At 44.5% G+C, this 21,573-nt stretch overlaps 1 protein-coding gene and 1 long non-coding RNA gene across 3 annotated transcripts in view; one reads left to right on the top strand and one right to left on the bottom strand.

Moving 5' to 3' along the window:
• The window catches only part of LOC139259718 (protein mono-ADP-ribosyltransferase PARP14-like), a 175,451-nt gene that overhangs the window by 79,886 nt on the left and 73,992 nt on the right, over positions 1-21,573 (top strand). The window contains exons 12-16 of one of the 2 annotated variants that reach the window (XM_070875324.1): positions 7,375-7,551; positions 7,661-7,845; positions 16,458-16,506; positions 18,237-18,371; positions 19,600-19,662. In XM_070875324.1, coding sequence (XP_070731425.1) covers positions 7,375-7,551; positions 7,661-7,845; positions 16,458-16,506; positions 18,237-18,371; positions 19,600-19,662 — 609 coding nt within the window. The remainder of the gene's footprint in view (positions 1-7,374; positions 7,552-7,660; positions 7,846-16,457; positions 16,507-18,236; positions 18,372-19,599; positions 19,663-21,573) is intronic. The other variant, XM_070875325.1, reaches the window with a different exon arrangement.
• LOC139259719 (uncharacterized) overlaps positions 1-21,573 on the bottom strand; it is a 137,065-nt gene that overhangs the window by 44,778 nt on the left and 70,714 nt on the right. The window lies entirely within an intron of this gene.

Below are 21,573 nucleotides of genomic sequence, written 5' to 3'. Positions count from 1 at the left end.
GCATACGTTGACAGTCCGCGAGCTCAGGAAATCCCGAACTTGCGGTGGATATCAAAGGAGATATGACAGCATACTCTGAGAGTACACCACCATACCCACTGCACAATCCGGGCTATTACCTGTTGGATCTATGTAACAGTAAAAATATCAAACCTTCATGTTATTTACTGTTCAAAAGAAGGTAATTTGCTCTGAAGCTTATTTAACAGAATGACACTGAACAGATGGCGGGGGAGGCTGGGTGGCTAGTTCTGCCTGCTGCCCTCACATCTTGGCAGCAGTTTGGGATTATGTTTGGGTGAGGGGAATCCCTCAGATTGGCCCAGTGGTACCTGTGACTGCTGAAATGGAGTAGGTTCTGTTCTGGCTCAAACAGGGTCCAAAGTTAATAAAATCAATGACAATCAATCCCGCTGGAACAAGGGCTTCACCTCAAAGGAGAGCAGTTATTTGAAAATTCGGCACCTTTGCATCACTGTACCAGTTGGCATCAACCTCAGTCCCAAAGCAGCAGGGGATTGCTCATAGAATACACTGGCCCCATGAGGGCAAGTGCCCCTGTCACATCACTACAGACACAGGCGCCCACTTCAGTTATTTAAATGACCCATCGTCTGGCTTTGGGACAGAATTATGGTGGGATGAAAATTGTAGACAAAACTTCCATTGGGATTTCCAGGATAATGTCTTGGCCCTCACTCAATTGTGCAGTATGATTAATGCAATGTTTGAGGACAAGGCTCAATCATCTGCTGCTTCTCCTAAATATGAAGTACCAGTGTACTTGAAAATGACCACACTGTGGGAGCTCTCTTGTCCGAGCTAAAATTATTTATGTTTCAGGCAGATCTTGTGTCAAAGGCTATCCAATGCCCAGCAAGTATCCCCAACCTCCCCTTGCATGGTATACCTGTCAGTGGGCAGAATATCTGCTGCAGCTTTTATATGTGGGAAGAGTCCTCTGCAGGAAGACAGAGGGAAGTAGAATGGGGGCAAAAGCAAAAAATAGAAAGAAGAAAAGTAAAAGTGGAGGGCAGAGAAACCCAAGGCAAAAATCAAAAAGGGCCACATTGCAGCAAAATTCTAAAAGAGTGCAAAGTGTGTTAAAAAGACAAGCCTGAAGGCTCTGTGCTTCAATCCGAGGTGTATTTGTAATAAGGTGGACGAATTAACTTCACAGGCAGCAATGAATGAATATATGATATAATTAGCATCACAGAGACATGGCTCCAGGGTGACCAAGGCTGGGAACTCAACATCCAGGGGTATTCAATATTCAGGAAGGATAGACAGAAAGGAAAAGGAAGTGGAGGGGGGGGGGGGGGAAGGTAGCGTTGCTGGTTAAAGAGGAAATTAACGCAATAGTAAGGAAGGACATTAGCTTGGATGATGTGGAATCTGTATGGGTGGAGCTGCGGAATACCAAAGGGCAGAAAACGCTAGTGGGAGTTGTGTACAGACCACCAAACAGTAGTAGTGAGGTTGGGGACCGCATCAAACAAGAAATTAGGGATGCATGCAATAAAGGTACAGCAGTCATCATGGGCGACTTTAATCTACATATAGATTGGGCTAACCAAACTGGTAGCAATACGGTGGAGGAGGATTTCCTGGAGTGTATTAGGGATGGTTTTCTGGACCAATATGTCGAGGAACCAACTAGAGGGCTGGCCATCCTAGACTGGGTGATGTGTAATGAGAAAGGACTAATTAGCAATCTTGTGTGAGGCCCCTTGGGGAAGAGTGACTATAATATGGTAGAATTCTTTATTAGGATGGAGAGTGACACAGTTAATTCAGAGACTAGGGTCCTGAACTTAAGGAAAGGTAACTTCTATGGTATGAGATGTGAATTGGCTAGAATAGACTGGTAAATTATACTTAAAGGGCTGACGGTGAATAGGCAATGGCAAACATTTAAAGATCACATGGATGAACTTCAACAATTGTACATCCCTGTCTGGAGAAAAATAAAACAGGGAAGATGGCTCAACCGTGGCTAACAAGGGAAATTAAGGATCGTGTTAAATCCAAGGAAGAGGCATATAAATTGGCCAGAAAAAGCTGCAAACCTGAGGACTGGGAGAAATTTAGAATTTAGCAGAGGAGCACAAAGAGTTTAATTAGGAGGGGGAAAATAGAGTATGAGAGGAAGCTTGCCAGGAATATAAAAACTGACTGCCAAAGCTTCTATAGATATGTGAAGAGGAAAAGATTAGTGAAGACAAACGTAGATCCCTTGCAGTCAGATTCAGGTGAATTTATCAATGGGAACAAAGAAATGGCGGACCAGTTGAACAAATACTTAGGTCCTGTCTTCACGAAGGAAGACACAAATAACCTTCCGGAAGTACTAGGGGACCCAGGGTCTAGTGAGAAGGAAGAACTGAAGGATATCCTTATTAGGCAGGAAATTGTATTAGGGAAATTGATGGGATTGAAAGCCGATAAATCCTCGGGGCCTGATAGTCTGCATCCCAGAGTACTTAAGGAAGTGGCCCTAGAAATAGTGGATGCATTGCTGATCATTTTCCAACAGTCTATCGACTCTGGATCAGTTCCTATGAACTGGAGGGTAGTTAATGTCACACCACTTTTTAAAAAAGGAGGGAGGGAGAAAACGGGTAATTATAGACTGGTTAGCCTGACATCAGTAGTGGGGAAAATGTTGGAATCAATTATTAAGGATGAAAAAAACAGCGCATTTGGAAAGCAGAGACAGGATCGGTCCAAGTCAACATGGATTTTTGAAAGGGAAATCATGCTTGACAAATCTTCTGGAATTTTTTGAGGATGTAACCAGTAGAATGGACAAGGAAGAACCAGTGGATGTGGTGTATTTGGACTTTCAAAAGGCTTTTGACAAGGTCCCACACAAGAGATTGGTGTGCAAAATCAAAGGACATGGTATTGGGGCTAATGTACTGAAGTGGATAGAGAACTGATTGGCAGACAGGAAGCAGAGAGTCGGGACAAACGGGTCCTTTTCAGAATAGCAGGCAGTGACTAGTGGGGTGCCGCAGGGCTCAGTGCTGGGACTCCAGCTAATTATAATATACATTAATGATTTGGATGAAGGAATTGAGTGTAATATCTACAAGTTTGCAGATGACACTAAACTGGGTGGAGGTGTGAGCTGTGAGGAGGCTGCTAAGGGGCTGCAGGATGACTTGGACAGTTTAGGTGAGTGGGCAAATGCATGGCAGATGCTGTATAATGTGGATAAAAGTGAGGTTATCCACTTTGGGGGCAAAAACACAAAGGCAGAATATTATCTGAATGGTGGCCGATTAGGAAAAGGGGAGTTGCAATGTGACCTGGGTGTCATGGTACATCAGTCATTGAAAGTTGGCATGCAGGTACAGCAGGCGGTGAAGGCGGCAAATGGTATGTTGGCCTTCATAGCTAGGGGATTTGAGTATAGGAGTAGGGAGGTCTTACTGCAGTTGTACAAGGCCTTGGTGAGGCCTCACCTGGAATATTGTGTTCAGTTTTGGTCTCCTAATCTGAGGAAGAACGTTCTTGCTATTGAGGGAGTGCAGCGAAGGTTCACCAGACTGATTTCCGGGATGGCTGGACTGACATATGAGAGACTGGATTGACTGGGCCTTTATTCACTGGAGTTTCGAAGGATGAGAGGGGATCTCATAGAAACATATAAAATTCTGACAGGACTGGACAGGTTAGATGCAGGAAGCATGTTCCCGATGTTGGGGAAGTCCAGAACCAGTCTAAGGATAAGGGGTAAGCCATTTAGGACTGAGATGAGGAGAAACTTCTTCACTCAGAGTTGTTAACCTGTGGAATTCCCTACCGCAGAGAGTTGTTGTAACCAGTTCATTGGATATATTCAAGAGGGAGTTAGATATGACCCCTACGGCTAAAGGGATCAAGGATTATGGAGAGAAAGCAGGAAAGGGTTACTGAGGTGAATGATCAGCCATGATCTTATAGAATGGTGGTGCAGGCTCGAAGGGCCGAATGGCCTACTCCTGCACCTATTTTCTATGTTTCTATGAGTCATGGCTAGAAATGCATTATATCCAAGAAATGGGCAGTGTTTAGACAAAAAGGGGTAGTAATTCGTCTCCTTAGAGCATCGCATTAGTGTCCGTGGATATCGTTAATGGGACACTAGAGCAGTATCGCCAAGGCGAGGCGAATCCAGTGGCACCGCAAAATCTGGCAGCCCTGTAGCACCACCGGTAAGCGGTATTGCCGGGAAAGTGAACGGCAGGTAGGTCGTTATGTAAGTGACTCTGTAATGCTCACCGACTGCCCAATTTGCAAAATTAATTCTCGCCACTTAACGCCTGGAGTAAACACTGACAGGGAGAGCTGGCGTGCAGCACCAGGATGCCGGCTCCAGGGACATTATATAAAAGAATCATCAGTAATCACTTGCAGCTGTCAGGTTAGTAGTTTTAATGGCTTTTTGTTAGTTTCACCCACTGCAACAGTTTCGTTGAGTAATTTCAAGATTCTTTTGTATCTAGAGTCTGGCAACTAAAAAGTAGCTACATTTATTGTTCAAAGATTCAAACTGCTACATTTGGTAACATAATGGGGGCTGTGCTGGCAGTTGACCTCACCCTCCATGATCTACTGTGGAGGGAGCAGAGGCAGCAAGAAAGACGGGAACATGTGCGCAGAGGAAGGAGGAGGGCTATCATGGCGCTCAAAAGGAGGCCTTACCCTCCGAGGACATTCTGAGAGCACTTATTCTACCTTCAATTAAACAAGGTTCAGTGAATTAAAGGCTTCGCTTCGCCAAGGAGGTGGTCACAGAACTCTGCCACATCCTGCAACCAGACCTTCAGCCTCAGACCAGGGCAACCATGGCTCTCCCAGTTGCAGTCAATTTCTTCTACACATGATCCTTACAGCAGAAGGGACTGCACTGGCTTCCCGATCACCAGAGAGAAGAAGGACAAGCGTGCATGTGGCTTTTCCAGGATAGTGGGCTTCCCAATGGTGTAGAGCACTATCAACTGCACCTACAAGGCTTTGTGGACACCGCATAACATTCCTGAGATCTTCTGTAACCGCTACCACTCACTTAATGTGCAGTTGGTGGGTGACCATAGACAGCGAATCCTTAATGTCAATGTCCGCTATCCTGCCAGCAGCCACGATGCCTTCATCCTGCGCCAGACTGGTGTGCCAGCACTCTTCCAGCTACCACATCAGGCTCGAGGGTGGCTGTTTGAAGACAAGGGCTATCTGCTCTCCACCAGGCTAATGCCTGCCCTCCACAACCCCAACATTCGTGCTCAGCACTCATATAGTGAGCGCCATGCTGCCAAATGGAACATCATCGAGCAGACCATTGGTTTATTGAAACAATGGTTCCTTTGTCTTGACTACTCAGGAGGAGCCCTACAGTACTCACCAGAGCAGGTGTCCCAATTTGTGGTGGTCTGCTGCATGCTCCACAACCACGTCATCATGATGGTGCAGCCCTTTCCAGCAGGGATAGCGGGACCAGCTCAAGAGGAGAAAGAGGCAGAGAGGAATGAGGAGGAGTACAAGGAGGAAGACGCCGAGAAGGAGGAGGAACCAGAGGGAGGGAGGAGGCAGCGAGACAATCAGCTTTCTGGACGTGCTGTCCGTGACCGGCTCATCAGATTTTGATTCACATGAATGAAACCACAGATCCCGTCGTTCACCACATCCCCATCATACAATCCCTGCTGTCTCATGGCGTATCACTGCACCCTCCTGGGCGCAGAGGTGAAATGAGAGATCCACAAAATATTCCAAACATTTATCTTTAAACATATTACACATATCACATGAATTCTAATAACTAATGACCCTTGTGCCTGCCATTGTGTTTAAGGTGTGAAATGTGGGTGTGATCTTTGCTAGGTAGAGTGGTGGGTAAGTGCTGGGTGTGTGGTGATTTGGGCAGTATTTGAAGATTGTGGTACAGATGGTGGTAGTAGCATTTGTTGAAGCATTCACTCAACCTGACCACCCGAGTGAAGTTGTTAAATTTCATCCTCCGCTGTGTGTGGGTCCAGGGTACCACAGTGCTGCCCGAGATGTGCTGCGCTACCTCCCTCCACCTGGAAGACTTGTCGGATGGAGCACTGCACTCCGTCTCTCCACAGCGAAATCCAATGCCTCCAATGTGTATGTGGAGAATCTGCGGGCTCTCTCCCTGGGGCCTGGACCTGACGTGAGCACATGTGGTCCTGTACCAACCAGAAATCCGTCACACTATGTGGAGGGAGGTGGCACACCACGTTACGGGCAGTACTCCCCAGGACCCATACCCAATGCAGAAGGAAGTTTAACAAGCTCACACGGATGGTCAGGGTGAATGATGGCTTCAATAAATGCTACATACCACCACCTGTAGCACAAGCTTCATACACTGCTCAATGCACCATACCCCCAGTACTCACCCACCAACAATCTCTAGCTAGCAATGCTCACATCTCACACCTTGCATCCAATGACAGCTATTCAACTATGGCAGGCACAAGAGTCATTAGTTATTAGAATTCATGTCATATGTGTGATTATGCTTATACTTACATTTATTAAATGTATTTTTGAATATATTGTGGTCTCTGTAATTTCATCTTTTTGCCCAGGATGATGCTGTGATGCGACACGAGACAACGATTGTATGATGGGGACGTGATCAGCTACTGGGATCTAAGGTTTCATTCATGTGAATTGGAATCTGATGAGCCGGTCATGGAAATTCTGTCCAGAAGGCCGATTGTCTCGCTGCCTCTGCCCTCCCTCGTGTTCCTCCTCCTCTTCCTCCTTACCCTCATCCTCTTCATCCTCCTCTGCTTCATCGTCTTCCCACAATCACACAGTCCCAATGACTGTGAAGAGATTTTGTGAGCAGAAGCCTTTAACAAATAATGAGTGGCTTCTGGACTTGAATGAACACTCCCTGTCACCCAAAAAATGTGAAATAACAGTTGTAGGAAGTAGCAAACAGACATTGAATCTGCAAAACCTATCAGGTACAGCTGATCGGGAATGGTGCCTTTAAATATCGCTGCTGAAGCCTATTTATGCCAGCTCTCCCTGTCGTTGTCCTGCACTGCCATTAAGGTAAGTGGCTAAATCCAGTGTTGGAGATCGGGCATCCAGTGAGCATTGCACACTCACTGACGTCACGATCCCGTTAATGGTGAGCTCCCTGGCGTGCGACGCTGGAACCGGCCTCAGCTATCATTACCGATTTCAGCGGCATTTTAGTGCCATCACCTAGCACCATACAAATTTCTCCCTGAAAGTTGGTTAGCTGTTACTATGGGCTGTAAACAAATAATACGTCTATCTTGGGAATGCTGTAGTTAAAGGTTAATGATGGTGAATTTCCTCCACCCATTTCTTTCCTAGATCTTCAGCCAGATTATCGTGTCGCAGTCACCAAAGGAGGCCAGCTTCAGTGTAAATATATAATCCATATGGTTGGGCCTAAAACAGCAGCTGGGATCACAGCATTAGTAACAAAGGTCCTTGAGGAATGTGAAAGGCTGAATATCACCACTGTTGCATTCCCAGCCATAGGGACAGGTAACCTCACCCCTATTCGAGCACTTCGATCAATTTATTCTGTGATTCGTTGTTTCCTTCGATTTGTTTTCTTCTGAGCATTACAAATGAGATTTTGTATTTTATTCAGGTATAGGTGGAATTAGTTGTAATACTGCCATCAACGCAATCTTCGATGGATTGGAGAATTATTTCTCAAACACTCCATCGTCCAACATGAAAGCCATTTCCATTGTTGCGTTTGAATCATATGTTTATGATTATTTTGCTGAAGTTTATGATGCAAAGAAGCAGAACTCCGACGTTGGCACTATGGTAATCTTTCATTTTCACCAGCTATGTTTTTAGTATAACGCATTAAAACATAGGAACTAATGACCTAACGTTTAAGTTATGCAATGTTGGTATTTTAGGGACATAGGAACAGGAGTAGCCCATTCAGCCCCTCGAGCCTGTTCCACCATTCAGTGAGATCATGGCTGATCTGTATCCTAACTTCATCTACCTGCCTTGGTTCCATATCCCTTAATACTCTTGGCTAGCAAAAATCTATTCATCTCAGATTTAAAGTTCTTAATTGAACGAGTATCCTCTGCTCTTTGTGGGAGAGAGTTCCATATTTCTACAACCCTTTACGTGAAGAAGTGTTTCCTAACTTCTCTCCTGAATGGCCTGGCTCTGATATTACCTTTATGTGCCCTTGTCCTAGACTCCCCCATTGGCAGAAAAAGCTTCTTTCCATAAGAACATAGATTGTGGCTGACCTTCGATCTCAACTCCTTTCCTGCCCAATCTACCCTATCAATTCTTTTCAAAATCCAAAAACCTCAATCAAATCACCCCTTATCCTTCTATGTTCCAGGGAATACAAGCCTAGTTTATGTATTGTCTCCTCATAATTTAACCCTTGAAATCCTGGTAACATCCTGGTGAATCTGCACTGCACTCTTTCCTAGGCATTTATATACTTTCTAAGGTGCGGTGCCCGGAACTGTACACAGTACTCCAGATGTGGTCACTTCTTTGAGGCATTTCAGCAAATTATTCTATAATGGCTGAATTTGTGAGAAATTCTACCTAAATCTACACAGAATGGCCACTTTTACTCTGCTCCTATATTTTGGAGCTAGTCAGGGAGGAACACACCCAAAGTTTGCTCAGCTTGATGTGACCTGACCCCACCTAATTTCAAGATTTAGGTCATTAACTTTCAGAGCAGCCCCAAACCTTGACAGGGCCTTGCATCTGTAAACAAGGTGCAGAAATCCAACCACTGCCACAAAACCACCAATGGCCACCAGTTGAAAACCAGCATCAAATGATCTCCTAGCCTGAGGATGGTATCCAGTGCCATAAAGCAAGGGTATTTATCTTTTGCCAGGCTCATTCTTCTTACTGTCTGCCGCTCAGGATGCTGGACACAGGCCCCAAGGACTTCTTTTGAGCATCCTTCTTGAGTTAAGAGAGGAAAATGAGGCTAAATGGCCATCCCACCTCACTAGCAGTTCACATTAACAGGAGTAGTCCATAAGGCCCATCGAACCTGCTCTGCCATTCAATAAGATCATGGCTGAACTATATCAACTCCACTTTCCTGCCCTATCCCCATATCCCTTGATTCCCTTTGTGCTCAAAAATCTATTGATTTCCATCTTGAATATGCTCATCGACTGAGTATCCACAGTCCTTTGGGGTAGAGAATTTCAAAGATTCACAACCCTGTAAGTGAAGAAATGGCTCATCATCTCAGTCCTAATGGCCGATTCCCTTAACTTGAGAGTATGACCTCTCGTTCTATACTCCCCAGCCAGGGGAAACAGCCTCTCAGCATGTATCCAGTCAAGCCCTCTAAGAATTTTCTACGTTTCAATGAGATCGCCTCTAATTCTTCTGAATTCCAAGGAATATTGGAGTTCTACAATATAGGCTATCAGGTGCAGGAGATTTGTCAGCGTTTAGACCCATTAATTTCACCAGTACTTTTTCTTCACTAATATTAATTACTTTAAGTTCCTCATTCTCATTAGGCCCTTGGTTCCCTGCAATTTCTAGTATGTTATTTGTGTCTTCTACTGTGAAGACAGACACAAAAAAGTTGTTTAACAAGCTAGAAACTCGGTAGTACCCTGATTAAGACGCTAACGTTGAGAAGTTTAGCGACAGGCGCTAATTAATCTACTTCCCACTAAATTCAGTCTCAGTGCTCAAAGAATGCAGGGGAGCACCAAATCAGTTGCTTATAGCGTAGGTGAGTGGCGTTAGGCTCCAAACAATAATAACTGAGGTGTGGGATTCGTCCCGCTGTGACGCTACTGCCTGACGCCCTGTTAGCGCCCCCGCCAGGCACTAATTGGGGGCACTAACATGGCGAATTTCTCCCCCAACAACCTTGTTACATGTTTCTCTAATCTCTTGATTTATACACTGTCCAACCCTGTGATTACTGTTAAGGAGTCTATAAAATATTCTACCTTTCATGTGCCTGCTGCAGGAACAAACAATCTGTGACCCTCTGGGGGAGTGCCAGGAATTCCTTCAGAAAGTAAAAAGATTGACGATCTGGAATCATTAGTCGCCACCCCTTTTCCTCTTCTTTTCCCAGGTTTGAGAGGAAAAGCAGCCCTTCGAGGTTTAATAATAAACCTCTGTTGCCTTAGAGGTTTATCCCTGTGTAGAGAAGATTCTAATGCTAAACTTGCAGTGTAAATCCAAAGCTGAGGTCCGCCCTAACTCTGCAATAATGTAGATTGACACTTCCACCTGCAGGGATTTCCCACTTTGCTGCAGTGTCAATTTAGGCCTTGACTCTAGATTTCGGTTCCGTTGTCAAAATATAAAAGATTGACAGCCGGCCGGCGAACAGCCTGCTCTCAACCCACCTCCACGTCAGTTTCCCAAGTGCCGGATCTGTCTGCGCTTTACAGACCCGACACCCAATGGCGGGGGAGCTAATTGACATCGGGAAGAGCTTGTTAAAAGGTACTTAAACAGGATTTTACCATGTATTTACCATTTCTCCAGCTTTTTGACAAGGTTAACGCCGCTCGTGGATTATGTCAGGTAAGTAGGTCGGGTTTTCAGTGACTCTCCATTCTTCTGAAGAGGTGGCAGCTGCAAAAGTGGTATAAAAGCTACCATTTCACAATTGTTCACTTTTCAATCTTAGAAGCTGGAGCCTTCAGGATTAGGAAGCAACTTTTCAGCTTTATGCAGTTTGGAAGTGTTTGGAGTAAGCTCTCGGGGCTTGAATTTGCTGAGACACAAGTTCTGCCCGTTTTTTGGTGGTGCGTCATTTTTTACCGCCTGGTACCGCTGGGGCCGAGTGGGTTTCATCCCTCTTCTCGGTGGTAACCGGAGCGGAATGCAGCGGGTAGTGGCGGAGTGCAGTGGGCGCTGTGCGGCATAGGAGGCCTTTTGACTCGGGAATCTTCGGCTTCCAAGTTGTGTGCATGCGCACGTGGCTGTTAAGCTCCGCCCCCAGAGAGGCACAGACGAGAGGCCAGAGACTGCCAGCCTGAGATCACTGTGGGCAGGGGGAGGGGAGGGGAGGAGAGATCGCTATGTGGCGGGGGAGGCGGGAGATCGCTGTGGGAGTTGAGACACACTGGGTGGGGGGTGGGGTGGGGGGGTTGAGAGATACTGGGTGGTAAGAGTGACTGGGGGGTGAGAGAGAATAATAACATTTTTATTATAGTTCATTAACCAGCGCACTAAGCTTAAATAAAGGAGACTATGAAGATATGAGGGCGAAGTTGGCTAAAGTGGACTGGGAAAATAGATTAAAGTATAGGATGGTTGATGGTGTATATTTAAGGAGATATTTCATAACTCTCAAGGAAAATATATTCCAGTGAGGAGGAAAGGGCATAAAAGAAAAGATAGCCACCAGTGGCTAACTAAAGAAATAAAGGATGGTATCCAATTAAAAACAAGGGCATACAATGTGGTTAAAACTAGTGGGAGGACAGAAGATTGGGAAGTGTTCAAAAGCCAACAAAGAATGAATAAAAAAATGATTAAGAAAGGGAAGATAGACTATGAAAGTAAACTAGCACGAGATATGAAAACAGATAACAAGAGTTTCTATTGGCATATAGGCCCCAAGTTTCCACACGCAGCAAAACAGGCGCCCCTCCGAGCTGGGCGTCCGTTTATCATGCCGAAAACGGCGCCTGAAAAAAAACGCGCTATTCTCGAGCGCTTTGCAGCTCGATGGCTGCTTGGCGCGGCGCCCAGGGGGCGGAGCCTACCACTCGCGCCGATTTTGTAAGTAGGAGGGGGCGGGTACCATTTAAATGAGTTTTTTTCGTGCCGGCAACCCTGAGCGTGCGCGTTGGAGCGTTCGCGCACGTGCAGTGTGAAGGAAACATTGGCACTCGGCCATTTTTGTAGTTCTTTGCAGCTGTTCAATTTTGAACATTTTTTAATAAAACCACATTGCCCTTCCATGATCAGCACTGAGGCTTCTTGCAGCAGTGAGAAGGCTGCAGGAAGCCTCAGAAGTTGAGGTAGCCGTTTCCCGACGGGCCCGACCGACGGCAGGGGAGCCTCCCCCACCTGCTGTCAGGAATGGCTGCCTCAACTTCTGGGGCTTCCTGCAGCCTTCTCACTGCCTCCCCCCCGCTGCCGTCGGGAACGGCTGCCTCCTCCCTGCCCCCCACCCGCTGCCGTCGGGAACGGCTGCCTCAACCTGCAGCCTTTTCCCTGCCTGAAGCACTTTCACACAGGTGGGAACATGGTTTATTTAATCTTTTCTTTGCTTATAAATTTTTATTCAGGTTGGAATTATTTGTATAATATTTGTATAAGTATAACTAAGGATTTATTGTAGAATGTAATGACTTCCCTTCCCCCACCCCCCACCTCGTTCCGGACGCCTAATTTGTAACCTGCGCCTGATCTTTTAATGTGTAGACAAGGTTTTTTCAGGCCTACAAAAATCTTCACTTGCTCCATTCTAAGTTAGTTTGGAGTACGTTTTCACTGTGGAAACTTTCAAATCAGGCGTCAGTGGCTGGACACGCTCCCTTTTGAAAAAAAATTATGTTCCAAAGTGAAACTGTTCTACATGACTAGAACTGCAGAAAACTTAAATGTGGAGAATTGCGATTTCTAAGATACTCCGTTCTCCACCAGTTGCTCCTAAAAATCAGGAGCAAATCATGTGGAAACTAAAAAGGAAGAGTGGCAAAAGTAAATGTTGGTCCCTTAGAGGATGAGACCGGGGAATTATTAATGGGGAACATGGAGATGGCAGAAACTCTGAACAAATATTTTGTATCAGTCTTTACGGTAGAGGATACTAACAATATTCCGACATTGGATAATCTAGGGGCTATATGGGGGGGAGGAACTTAACACAATCACAATCACTAAGGAGGTGGTACTCAGTAAGATAATGGGACAAAAGGCAGATAAATCCCCTGGACCTGATGGCTTGCATCCTAGGGTCTTAAGAGAAGTAGCGGCAGGGATAGTCGATGCATTGGTTGTAATTTATCAAAATTCCCCGGATTCTGGGGAGCTCCCAACAGATTGGAAAACTGCATATGTAACGCGACTATTTAAAAAAGGAGGCAGACAAAAAGCAGGAAACTATAGACCAGTTAGCCTAACATCTGTGGTGGGGAATATGCTGGAGTCCATTATTAAAGAAGCAGCAGCAGGACATTTGGAAAAGCAAAATTCGGTCAGGCAGAGTCAGCATGGATTTATGAAGGGGAAGTCATGTTTGACAAATTTGCTAGAATTCTTTGAAGATGTAACGAACAGGGTAGATAAAGGGGAACCAGTGGATGTGGTGCATTTGGACTTCCATAAGGCATTTGACAAGGTGCCACATCAAAGGTTATTGCACAAGATAAAAGTTCACGGGGTTGGGGGTAATATATTAGCATGGATAGAGGATTGGCTAACTAACAGAAAACAGAGAGTAGGGATAAATGGTTCATTCTTGGGTTAGCAATCAGTAACCAGTGGGGTGCCGCAGGGATCAGTGCTGGGACCACAACTATTTACAATCTATATTAACAACTTGCCAAGTTTGCCGATACAAAGATGGGAGGAAAAGCAATGTGTGAGGACATAAAAAATCTGCAAAAGGACATAGACAGGCTAAGTGAGTGGGAAAAAATTTGGCAGATGGAGTATAATATTGGAAAGTGTGAGGTCATGCACTTTGGCAGAAAAAAATCAAAGAGCAAGTTATTATTTAAATGGAGAAAAATCGCAAAGTGCTGCAGTACAGCGGGACCTCTGGGGGTACTTGTGCATGAAACACAAAAGATTAGTATGCAGGTACAGCAAGTGATCAGGAAGGCCAATGGAATTGTGGCCTTTATTGCAAAGGGGATGGAGTATAAAAGCAGGGAAATCTTGCTACAGTTGTACAGGGTATTGGTGAGGCCACACCTGGAATATTGCGTGCAGTTTTGGTTTCCATATTTACGAAAGGATGTACTTGCCTTGGAGGCAGTTCAGAGAAGGTTCACAAGGTTGATTCCAGAGATGAGGGGGTTGACATGAGGAAAGGTTGAGTATGTTGGGCCTCTACTCATTGGAATTCAGAAGAATGAGAGGTGATCTTATTGAAACGTATAAGATTATGAGGGGACTTGACAAGGTGGATGCAGAGAGGATGTTTCCACTGATGGGGGAGATGAGAACTAGGGGGCATAATCTTAGAATAATGGGGCGCCCACTTAAAACTGAGATGAGAAGAAATTTCTTCTCCGAGGGTTGTGGATCTGTGGAATTCGCTGCTTCAGAGAACTATGGAAGCTGGGACATTTAATAAATTTAATAAAAACAGAAATAGACAGTTTCTTAAACAATAAGGGGATAAGGGGTTATGAAGAGCAGGCAGGGAAGTGGACCTGAGTCCATGATCGGATCAACCATGATCGTATTAAATGGCAGAGCAGGCTCGAGGGGCCGTACGGCCTACTCCTATTTCTTATGTTCTTATCAATAAAGGAGTAAATAAGGCTTTATTAGACCATTTATATTATTGCTTAACACTAGAAAATACTATAATCCATTTAAAAATACAACAAACTGTGGAGAACTATAAAGATCTGTGTAATATCAAACAAAAACGTCAGCTCTGTGTACATACCATCCACTTAAAAGCACCTTCTCCAGGATGGTATGTAGCTCCGGTGACATGTCATGAAACTTGCACTTTTGGGCAATATGTGGACGGTCTACATTGGTGGGCGGTGTGCATACCGCCACATTTGAAACTTCCGCTGGGCGGTATGTACCTGTCTCTTGACGAAACTTGTGTTTTTGGGCGGTAAGCTGGCGGTATGTCGATTAATTTCAGGCCGTCTATCTACTATCACCTCCTTGGAACAACCTCTCTCACCATTGACAGATCGCTTTTGTCATCTCAACCTCATCTGTCATCTATTCCATCAGCATCGGTGCCCTTGAAAAAATCTCACCTTTGTCCTCAGAATCCCACCACGATCAGCCCCAATACTAACATCACCAGGCACACCAGCATCACCAACAACACCAACATTCTCCGCAATCACCTGATGCTGCACAGGACACAGGGCATCAGTACCTGACCACATTACTGCTTGGGAGGCCAGGGATGACCCAACATGGCCGGTCCCACCATGGCCAGATTTACTTGTAAGCCACTTCCAAGGTGCACACAAATCTGTCCAAGAAGCCAAAGTTTTAAAAATAAAGATTTCTATGTTTGACAACACATTAACAGAAACTTTACATGAACATTGGGTAAAACACCCAAGTCCCTACCCTTGCGTGTTGTTAGTTGGTATGATTGGACAAGGATGAGAGTGAGTGCGAGGGGTGGCTAGTGAGATGGCGATGTGATAATGGACCTGAAATCCCAGTTCTGGGCTTCCCACAGTCGCTCGCCTGAAAATAAGGAAAAAGATCCGCACCTACCTTTTGCTCCTGCACCCTCCAGCAATTCCAGTCAGTGGCCTCCTCTTCCTGCAGATCGGAGCGCGTTCACATCTTGGGGATGCAGAGGGAGAAGCTGGAATCACGTGGTACTGAACAGCCAATGAAGGTACAGTATTCTCATTCATAATAATGAGAACCCAGTAAGTATGAGTTCTCATTATTATAGAAAAACGGGCGCCCAGCTCGGAGGGGTGCCCGTTTTTTTTCGTGTGAAAACTTGGGCCCATAGAAACTAAGTGCAGGAGCAGGCCATTCGGCCCTTCAAACCTGCACCGTCATTCAATATGGTCATGGCTGATCATGTAACCTCAGTACCCCACCCCTGCCTTCTCTCCATAACCCCTGATCCCTTTAGCCATATGAATGAGAAACACCCCACCCCAAGCACAAATAAAAAAATGTTAAAAACACATTTCATTAACTTTAATTTAAATTAATATAAATATGCTAAAGAAAATCTGAAAAGTATTTTTTTTCTAAGTGTTGCAATTAGGGTTAAAAATAAAGTTACCTTAGTGGACAGAGTATTTAACATAAAAATGTGTTTTCAAATGTTATTTTTAATGTTTTTTTAAATGTTTTAAAACTCTTACGCTGGTTAAAAATAGGCTATGTGCCTTCTTCTACTAGGCGCAAGAGTTTTAAGGACATTTGCTGGGCAAGAGATGGGCAAATAGCGCAAATTTGCCCATGCGAATGTCCTGGCTGCGGGGATGTGTTGGATCTGTCAAGCTAAAACTTGACAGATCGGAAAAGCTTTTTTTTTCATCTAAAGATTGTTCATCCCAAACATTTTTCAGTCTCTCTTATTTTGTAATTCTCGACATCTCAAAGAAAATTAATTTAGTTATTACAATATATTGATGCTGAATTCATTCAGTATCATAGAGCAGGATGTTTGAAAGATTTCTGTTTTATTAATGAATACAAGAAATTATATTAAATAACCTATTTCTTTTCTTAAAATTTGAACATTTTAGGGCACAGCACAGATGACTGCGAATCCACGGCATAGTTACACACCACCAGGTAATGGTCAACTCCATTCTTCCCTGCAAAATGATCCTATTCATTTCAACAGACCGCAAGGTTCAATGCTGGGACTCCAGCTATTTTCAACTTACATTAATGATTTAGATGAAGAAATTGACTGTAATATCTCCAAGTTTGCAGATGACACTAAGCTGGGTGGCAGTGTGAGCTAAGAGGCTGCAAGGTGACTTGGCCAGGTTAGGTGAGTGGGCAAATGCATGGCAGATGCAGTATAATGTAGATAAATGTGAGGTTTTCCTCTTTGGTGGCAAAAACTGGAAGGCAGAATATTATCTGAATGGCGACAGATTAGGAAAAGGGGAGGTGCAACGACACCTGGATGTCATGGTACATTCAGTCATTGAAAGTTGGCATACAGGTACAGCAGGCGGTGAAGGCGGCAAATAGCATGTTGGCCTTCATAGCGAGAGGATTTGAGTATAGGAGCAGGGAGGTCTTACTGCAGTTGCAGTTGAGACCACACCTTGAATATTGTGTACAGTTTTGGTCTCCTAATCTGAGGAAGGACATTCTTGCTATTGAGGGAATGCAGCGAAGGTTCACCAGACTGATTCTCGGGATGGCAGGACTGACATAAGAAAGACTGGATCGACTAGGCTTGTACTCACTGGAATTTAGAAGAATGAGAGGGGATCTCATAGAAACATAAAATTCTGATGGGATTGGACAGGTTGGATGCAGTAAGAATGTTCCCGATGTTGGGTGAGTTCAGAACCAGGGGTCACAGTCTAAGGATAAGGGGTAAGTCATTTAGGACCGAGATGAGGAGAAACTTCTTTACTCAGAGAATTCTCTACCACAGAAAGTTGTTGAGGCCAGTTTATTAGATATATTCAAAGGGAGTTAGATGTGGCCCTTACGGCTAAAGGGATCAGGGGGTATGGCGAGAAGGCAGGAATGGGGTACTGAAGTTGCATGATCAGCCATGATCATATTGAATGGTGGTGCAGGCTTGAAGGGCTGAATGGCCTACTCCTGCACCTATTTTCTATGTTTCTATTCCTAACCCCTGAGCTAATTGTATAAAGAGATAACATTTAAACTTCATATTTAACTTTCAGAAATGGTGCTTGTTTAAACCTGATACAGCTCACAGAAAACCTCCTATGTATATCTTTACATATTTCTTACCGAATGTCCTGTCTCAACAATGGCCATGTCCTAATCAATAAGACAGTAACATTGCAGACCAGTCTCTAACTACTGTAATTTGTATTGATTTTAGCAAGTAACTAAAGTACACAACAGTTCTGAACCCAAATTCCACATCTAAACTGTAGCGCAATGCTGATCATATGTAAACTCCAAATTTGTGGTCAATCTGGATCTAGAATAGCTAGCTACTTTGTAAAGATTGTCATGTAGATGCAGCAGGGAGATTCAATAGTCGGTAATACAGCTGAAGTTCAATAGTCAAAATTTGACACCGAGCTACTAAGGACAAACTTGGGCAGATGACCAAAAGCTTGGTCAAAGAGGTAGGTTTTAAGGAGCGTCTTAAGGAAGAAAGAGCGGTAGAGAGACAGAGAGGATTAGGCAGGGAATTCCAGAGCTTAGGCCGTAGGAACAGAAGGCATGACACCATTTTGAAAGTTATACAAACATTTGCTGGACTGACGGTGATAGTATCCTTTGCACAGTTCCCGACATGAACTGACTATGTTTATGATGCTAAGTGAGAACAAATCTCTTTGTTTACTCTCCAGTTCAACAGAGTGGACTGTTGCCTACACAGCTGAAAATCCATGATGTCATTGTGGAAGTGAAACGTGGAGACATAACCCAGGAATCTGTGAAAGCAATAGTGAATTCTACAAATGTAACACTGAATCTCAATTCTGGTAAGATAACCTTTTGTTATTTAACCCCTTAGATTCTAGAATTTCATTTTGTAAAATCTTTGAACATTTGAATTAAACATTAAATCCTGTAATATGATAGATTGATGTGTTTAGCCATTTAAGGAATATCAAAACATACGAGTATGAAACTCAACTTCCATTACGACTCTGGGATCTGAAGGAGTTCAAATAAAAGAAAAGGAAATGACAAACTGGGATTTCAGCTTTGAAGTTTGACTGTAGGGGGTGGTTTTAATTTGAATCTACGGGAGTTGTATTTTTATGCCCAATATTTAAAAAGCAACTACCTGTTGCCCATTGATCACAATGAGCTAAGAATTACACGGTTACAAGGTGAATTGTGTGGTTGTGGAATGATGCACATCTCCAGTGATAAAACTTGGAAAAAAGTTTGAAAGATCACCTCATTGACAGCAAAGTGCTTTTTGATCGGTTACTGGAAAATGAATAGAAAGTATTTTCCTTACACATTGCCACAATGTCAGCTTGTCCGCACTTAACATGAAAAACAGGACTTTTTTTCATTAGAATCTAACATTGTCAGTATCAAACAGTTAATAAGGATTGCGACTGCTTTTTTGAGATAAGGTGGGTGTTCCCAGGTATGAATATATTAACTGGCTTAATTTGACAATTACTGTCGACTGCATGTGAATTTTCCAGGATTTGGAGATTAACTACAGAGTAGGGTTGTGGTGATGGTGCATTTTACTTAATTAAAACAAATATACATGTGCTGAGATTCATGCTCAGAATTATAGCCAATGTTTTGAGCGGAGTTGTCAAAAAGGTTCTTTCTGGCTATTTCTTCTATCTACTTGCTTTTAAAATTGATGGTAAATTCCCTCTATTGTTTTCTTCGAAACCGTCTTCTTCCTGATCTCAGGATATACATCAACTGTAATCTGGATAATAGGAGGCACTTTGACTCTCCTGGAAATGACGCTCTTGATTTTCCCTCCCTCATTATTTGGACATTCCGATCTTCTGCTCAGATTGAGATTTGAAACTCAGTGGAGCTTCCAGATTAAACCATTATAATTTCAGCAAATTTCGTTCATCTCTTTGTAGTAACAACACTTTAAACAAGTGTAAAAATGAAAGGGCTACTTGTTCTGGGCATTGACTATGGATGGGCAGAAAGCTATCCCCAAGTTACTTGTCATGATTAAAAATGAATTTGATATCCACAAACTTTGTTTTTTAGGCGTCTCTAGGGCAATATTTACAGCAGCTGGCAATACTGTCATGGATGAATGCAAGCAATTGGGTAAGTTACAGACATATATTGATATGCATTATATTTAAAAAAACAATTTATCTTATCAATCTCAAAGAATCACATTTTTGTCTTTATGAACAGAAATAAAGATGGACTGAGCAAAATTTGTTTCCCTCGGGTAGAGGTCATGATGACATGTTGACATGGTTGGAATGTTCAAACTAGATAGGACGTGTCATGGTCTCCATCAGTACATAAAGTTCAAATTTGGAAATTGTTGCACATTTGGACTCTGTGACCATTGAAGTGAACTATCTAGCAATTACGGCAGCATCTATAGAGAGAGAAACCTTGGTAATGTTTTAGGTCAGTCGACCTGAAATGTTAACCCTATGTATTTCTCCCCACAGATGTTGCCTGATCTGCTGAGTGTTTCAAGGATTTTCTGTTTTCATTTCAAATTTCCCAACATTTGCAGTGTTTTGCTTTCTTCTATCTAGCAATTAATTTCAATTAAACGTTTGAACCATTGAAAGGCAGGACTTTACCAGGAATGATCGCAATCCCCATTGTCGTCCACCTGGATGCTTCCAAAGTTTAAGAAATAGAGTGTCATGGTTCCTTCTAAACTGCGCAAGGCAGCCGCTAGCATGGGCTCCAGCGCGCAGGTGCTCTTTTCAATCGGGTCCCACAGGCGGGTTTCAGCACCTGCGCACTGGACCCATTTCGGCGCTTAGGGGCTGCAGCCCACTATAGGCCTGACCCTGAACCGCGATTATCCATACTGCCGTTTGTGTGGCTTTTAGCGCACACACGCACGCGCGGTATCCCAGAGCCAGTGTGGCCACATTTTCTTCAACTCCGTGGAGGTGGGGGACGAGTAGAGAATCAAAAGAGGAGAGTCAGAGACTGAGGGAGAGAGACAGGGACTGGGGGGTGGGAGATAGAGGGAGACTGAGGGAGAGGAAGAGATTGGGGGGGAGAGAGAGAGACTCAGGGAGCGAGGGAGAGAGAGAGAGACATGAGGAGAGATTGGGGGAGAGGGAGAGAGACTGGGGGAAGAGAAAGAGACTGGGTGAGGCAGGGGTGGTAGCGAGAGAGAGAGACTGGGGGAGGGAGAGTGAGAGAGACTGGAGAGAGAGATTGGGGAAGAGGGAGCGAGAGAGAGACTGGAGGAGGGGAGAGAAGGAGAGACTGAAGGAGGGGAGAGAAGGAGAGAGACTGGGGTGGGGGGCAGAAGGAGAGAAAGACTGCGGGGAGAAGGAGAGAAAGACTGCGGGGAGAAGGAGAGAAAGACTGCGGGGAGAAGGAGAGAAAGACTGCGGGGAGAAGGAGAGAAAGACTGCGGGGAGAAGGAGAGAAAGACTGCGGGGAGAAGGGGAGAGAGACTGCGGGGAGAAGGGGAGAGAGACTGCGGGGAGAAGGGGAGAGAGACTGCGGGGAGAAGGGGAGAGAGACTGCGGGGAGAAGGGGAGAGAGACTGCGGGGAGAAGGAGAGAGAGACTGGGGAGAGGGGTCAAGACTGGGGAGAGGAGGAGAGGGAGAAGGGGAGAACAAGTCTGGAGAGAAAGTGACTGAAAGGCAAAGAGAGGGAGAGAGATTAGGGAGGGAGAGAGAAACAGGGGGAGGGAGAGGGAGGGAGATGAGATGAGAGAGAGAAAGACTAAGGGCGAGAGAATCATGGAAATTTATAGCACGGAAGGAAGCTATTTGGCCCATCGTGTCCGTGTCGGCTATCAAAGAGCTATCCAGCCTAAAACCACTTTCCAGCTCTTGGTCCGGAGCCTTGTAGGTTAGGGCACTTCAAGTGCATATCCAAGTACTTTTTAAATGTGGTGAGGTTTTCTGCCTCTACCACCAATTCAGGCAGTGAGTTCCAGACCCCCACCACCCTCTGGGTGAAAAATATTCCCCTCAAATCCCCTCTAACCCACCCACCAATTATTTTAATCTTTGTCC

The sequence above is a fragment of the Pristiophorus japonicus genome, chromosome 3, assembly GCF_044704955.1.
Source record: "Pristiophorus japonicus isolate sPriJap1 chromosome 3, sPriJap1.hap1, whole genome shotgun sequence".
NCBI lineage: Eukaryota > Metazoa > Chordata > Chondrichthyes > Pristiophoridae > Pristiophorus > Pristiophorus japonicus.
Note: the sequence above shows the minus strand (reverse complement) of the source record. Positions and strands in the feature narration are given on the sequence as shown.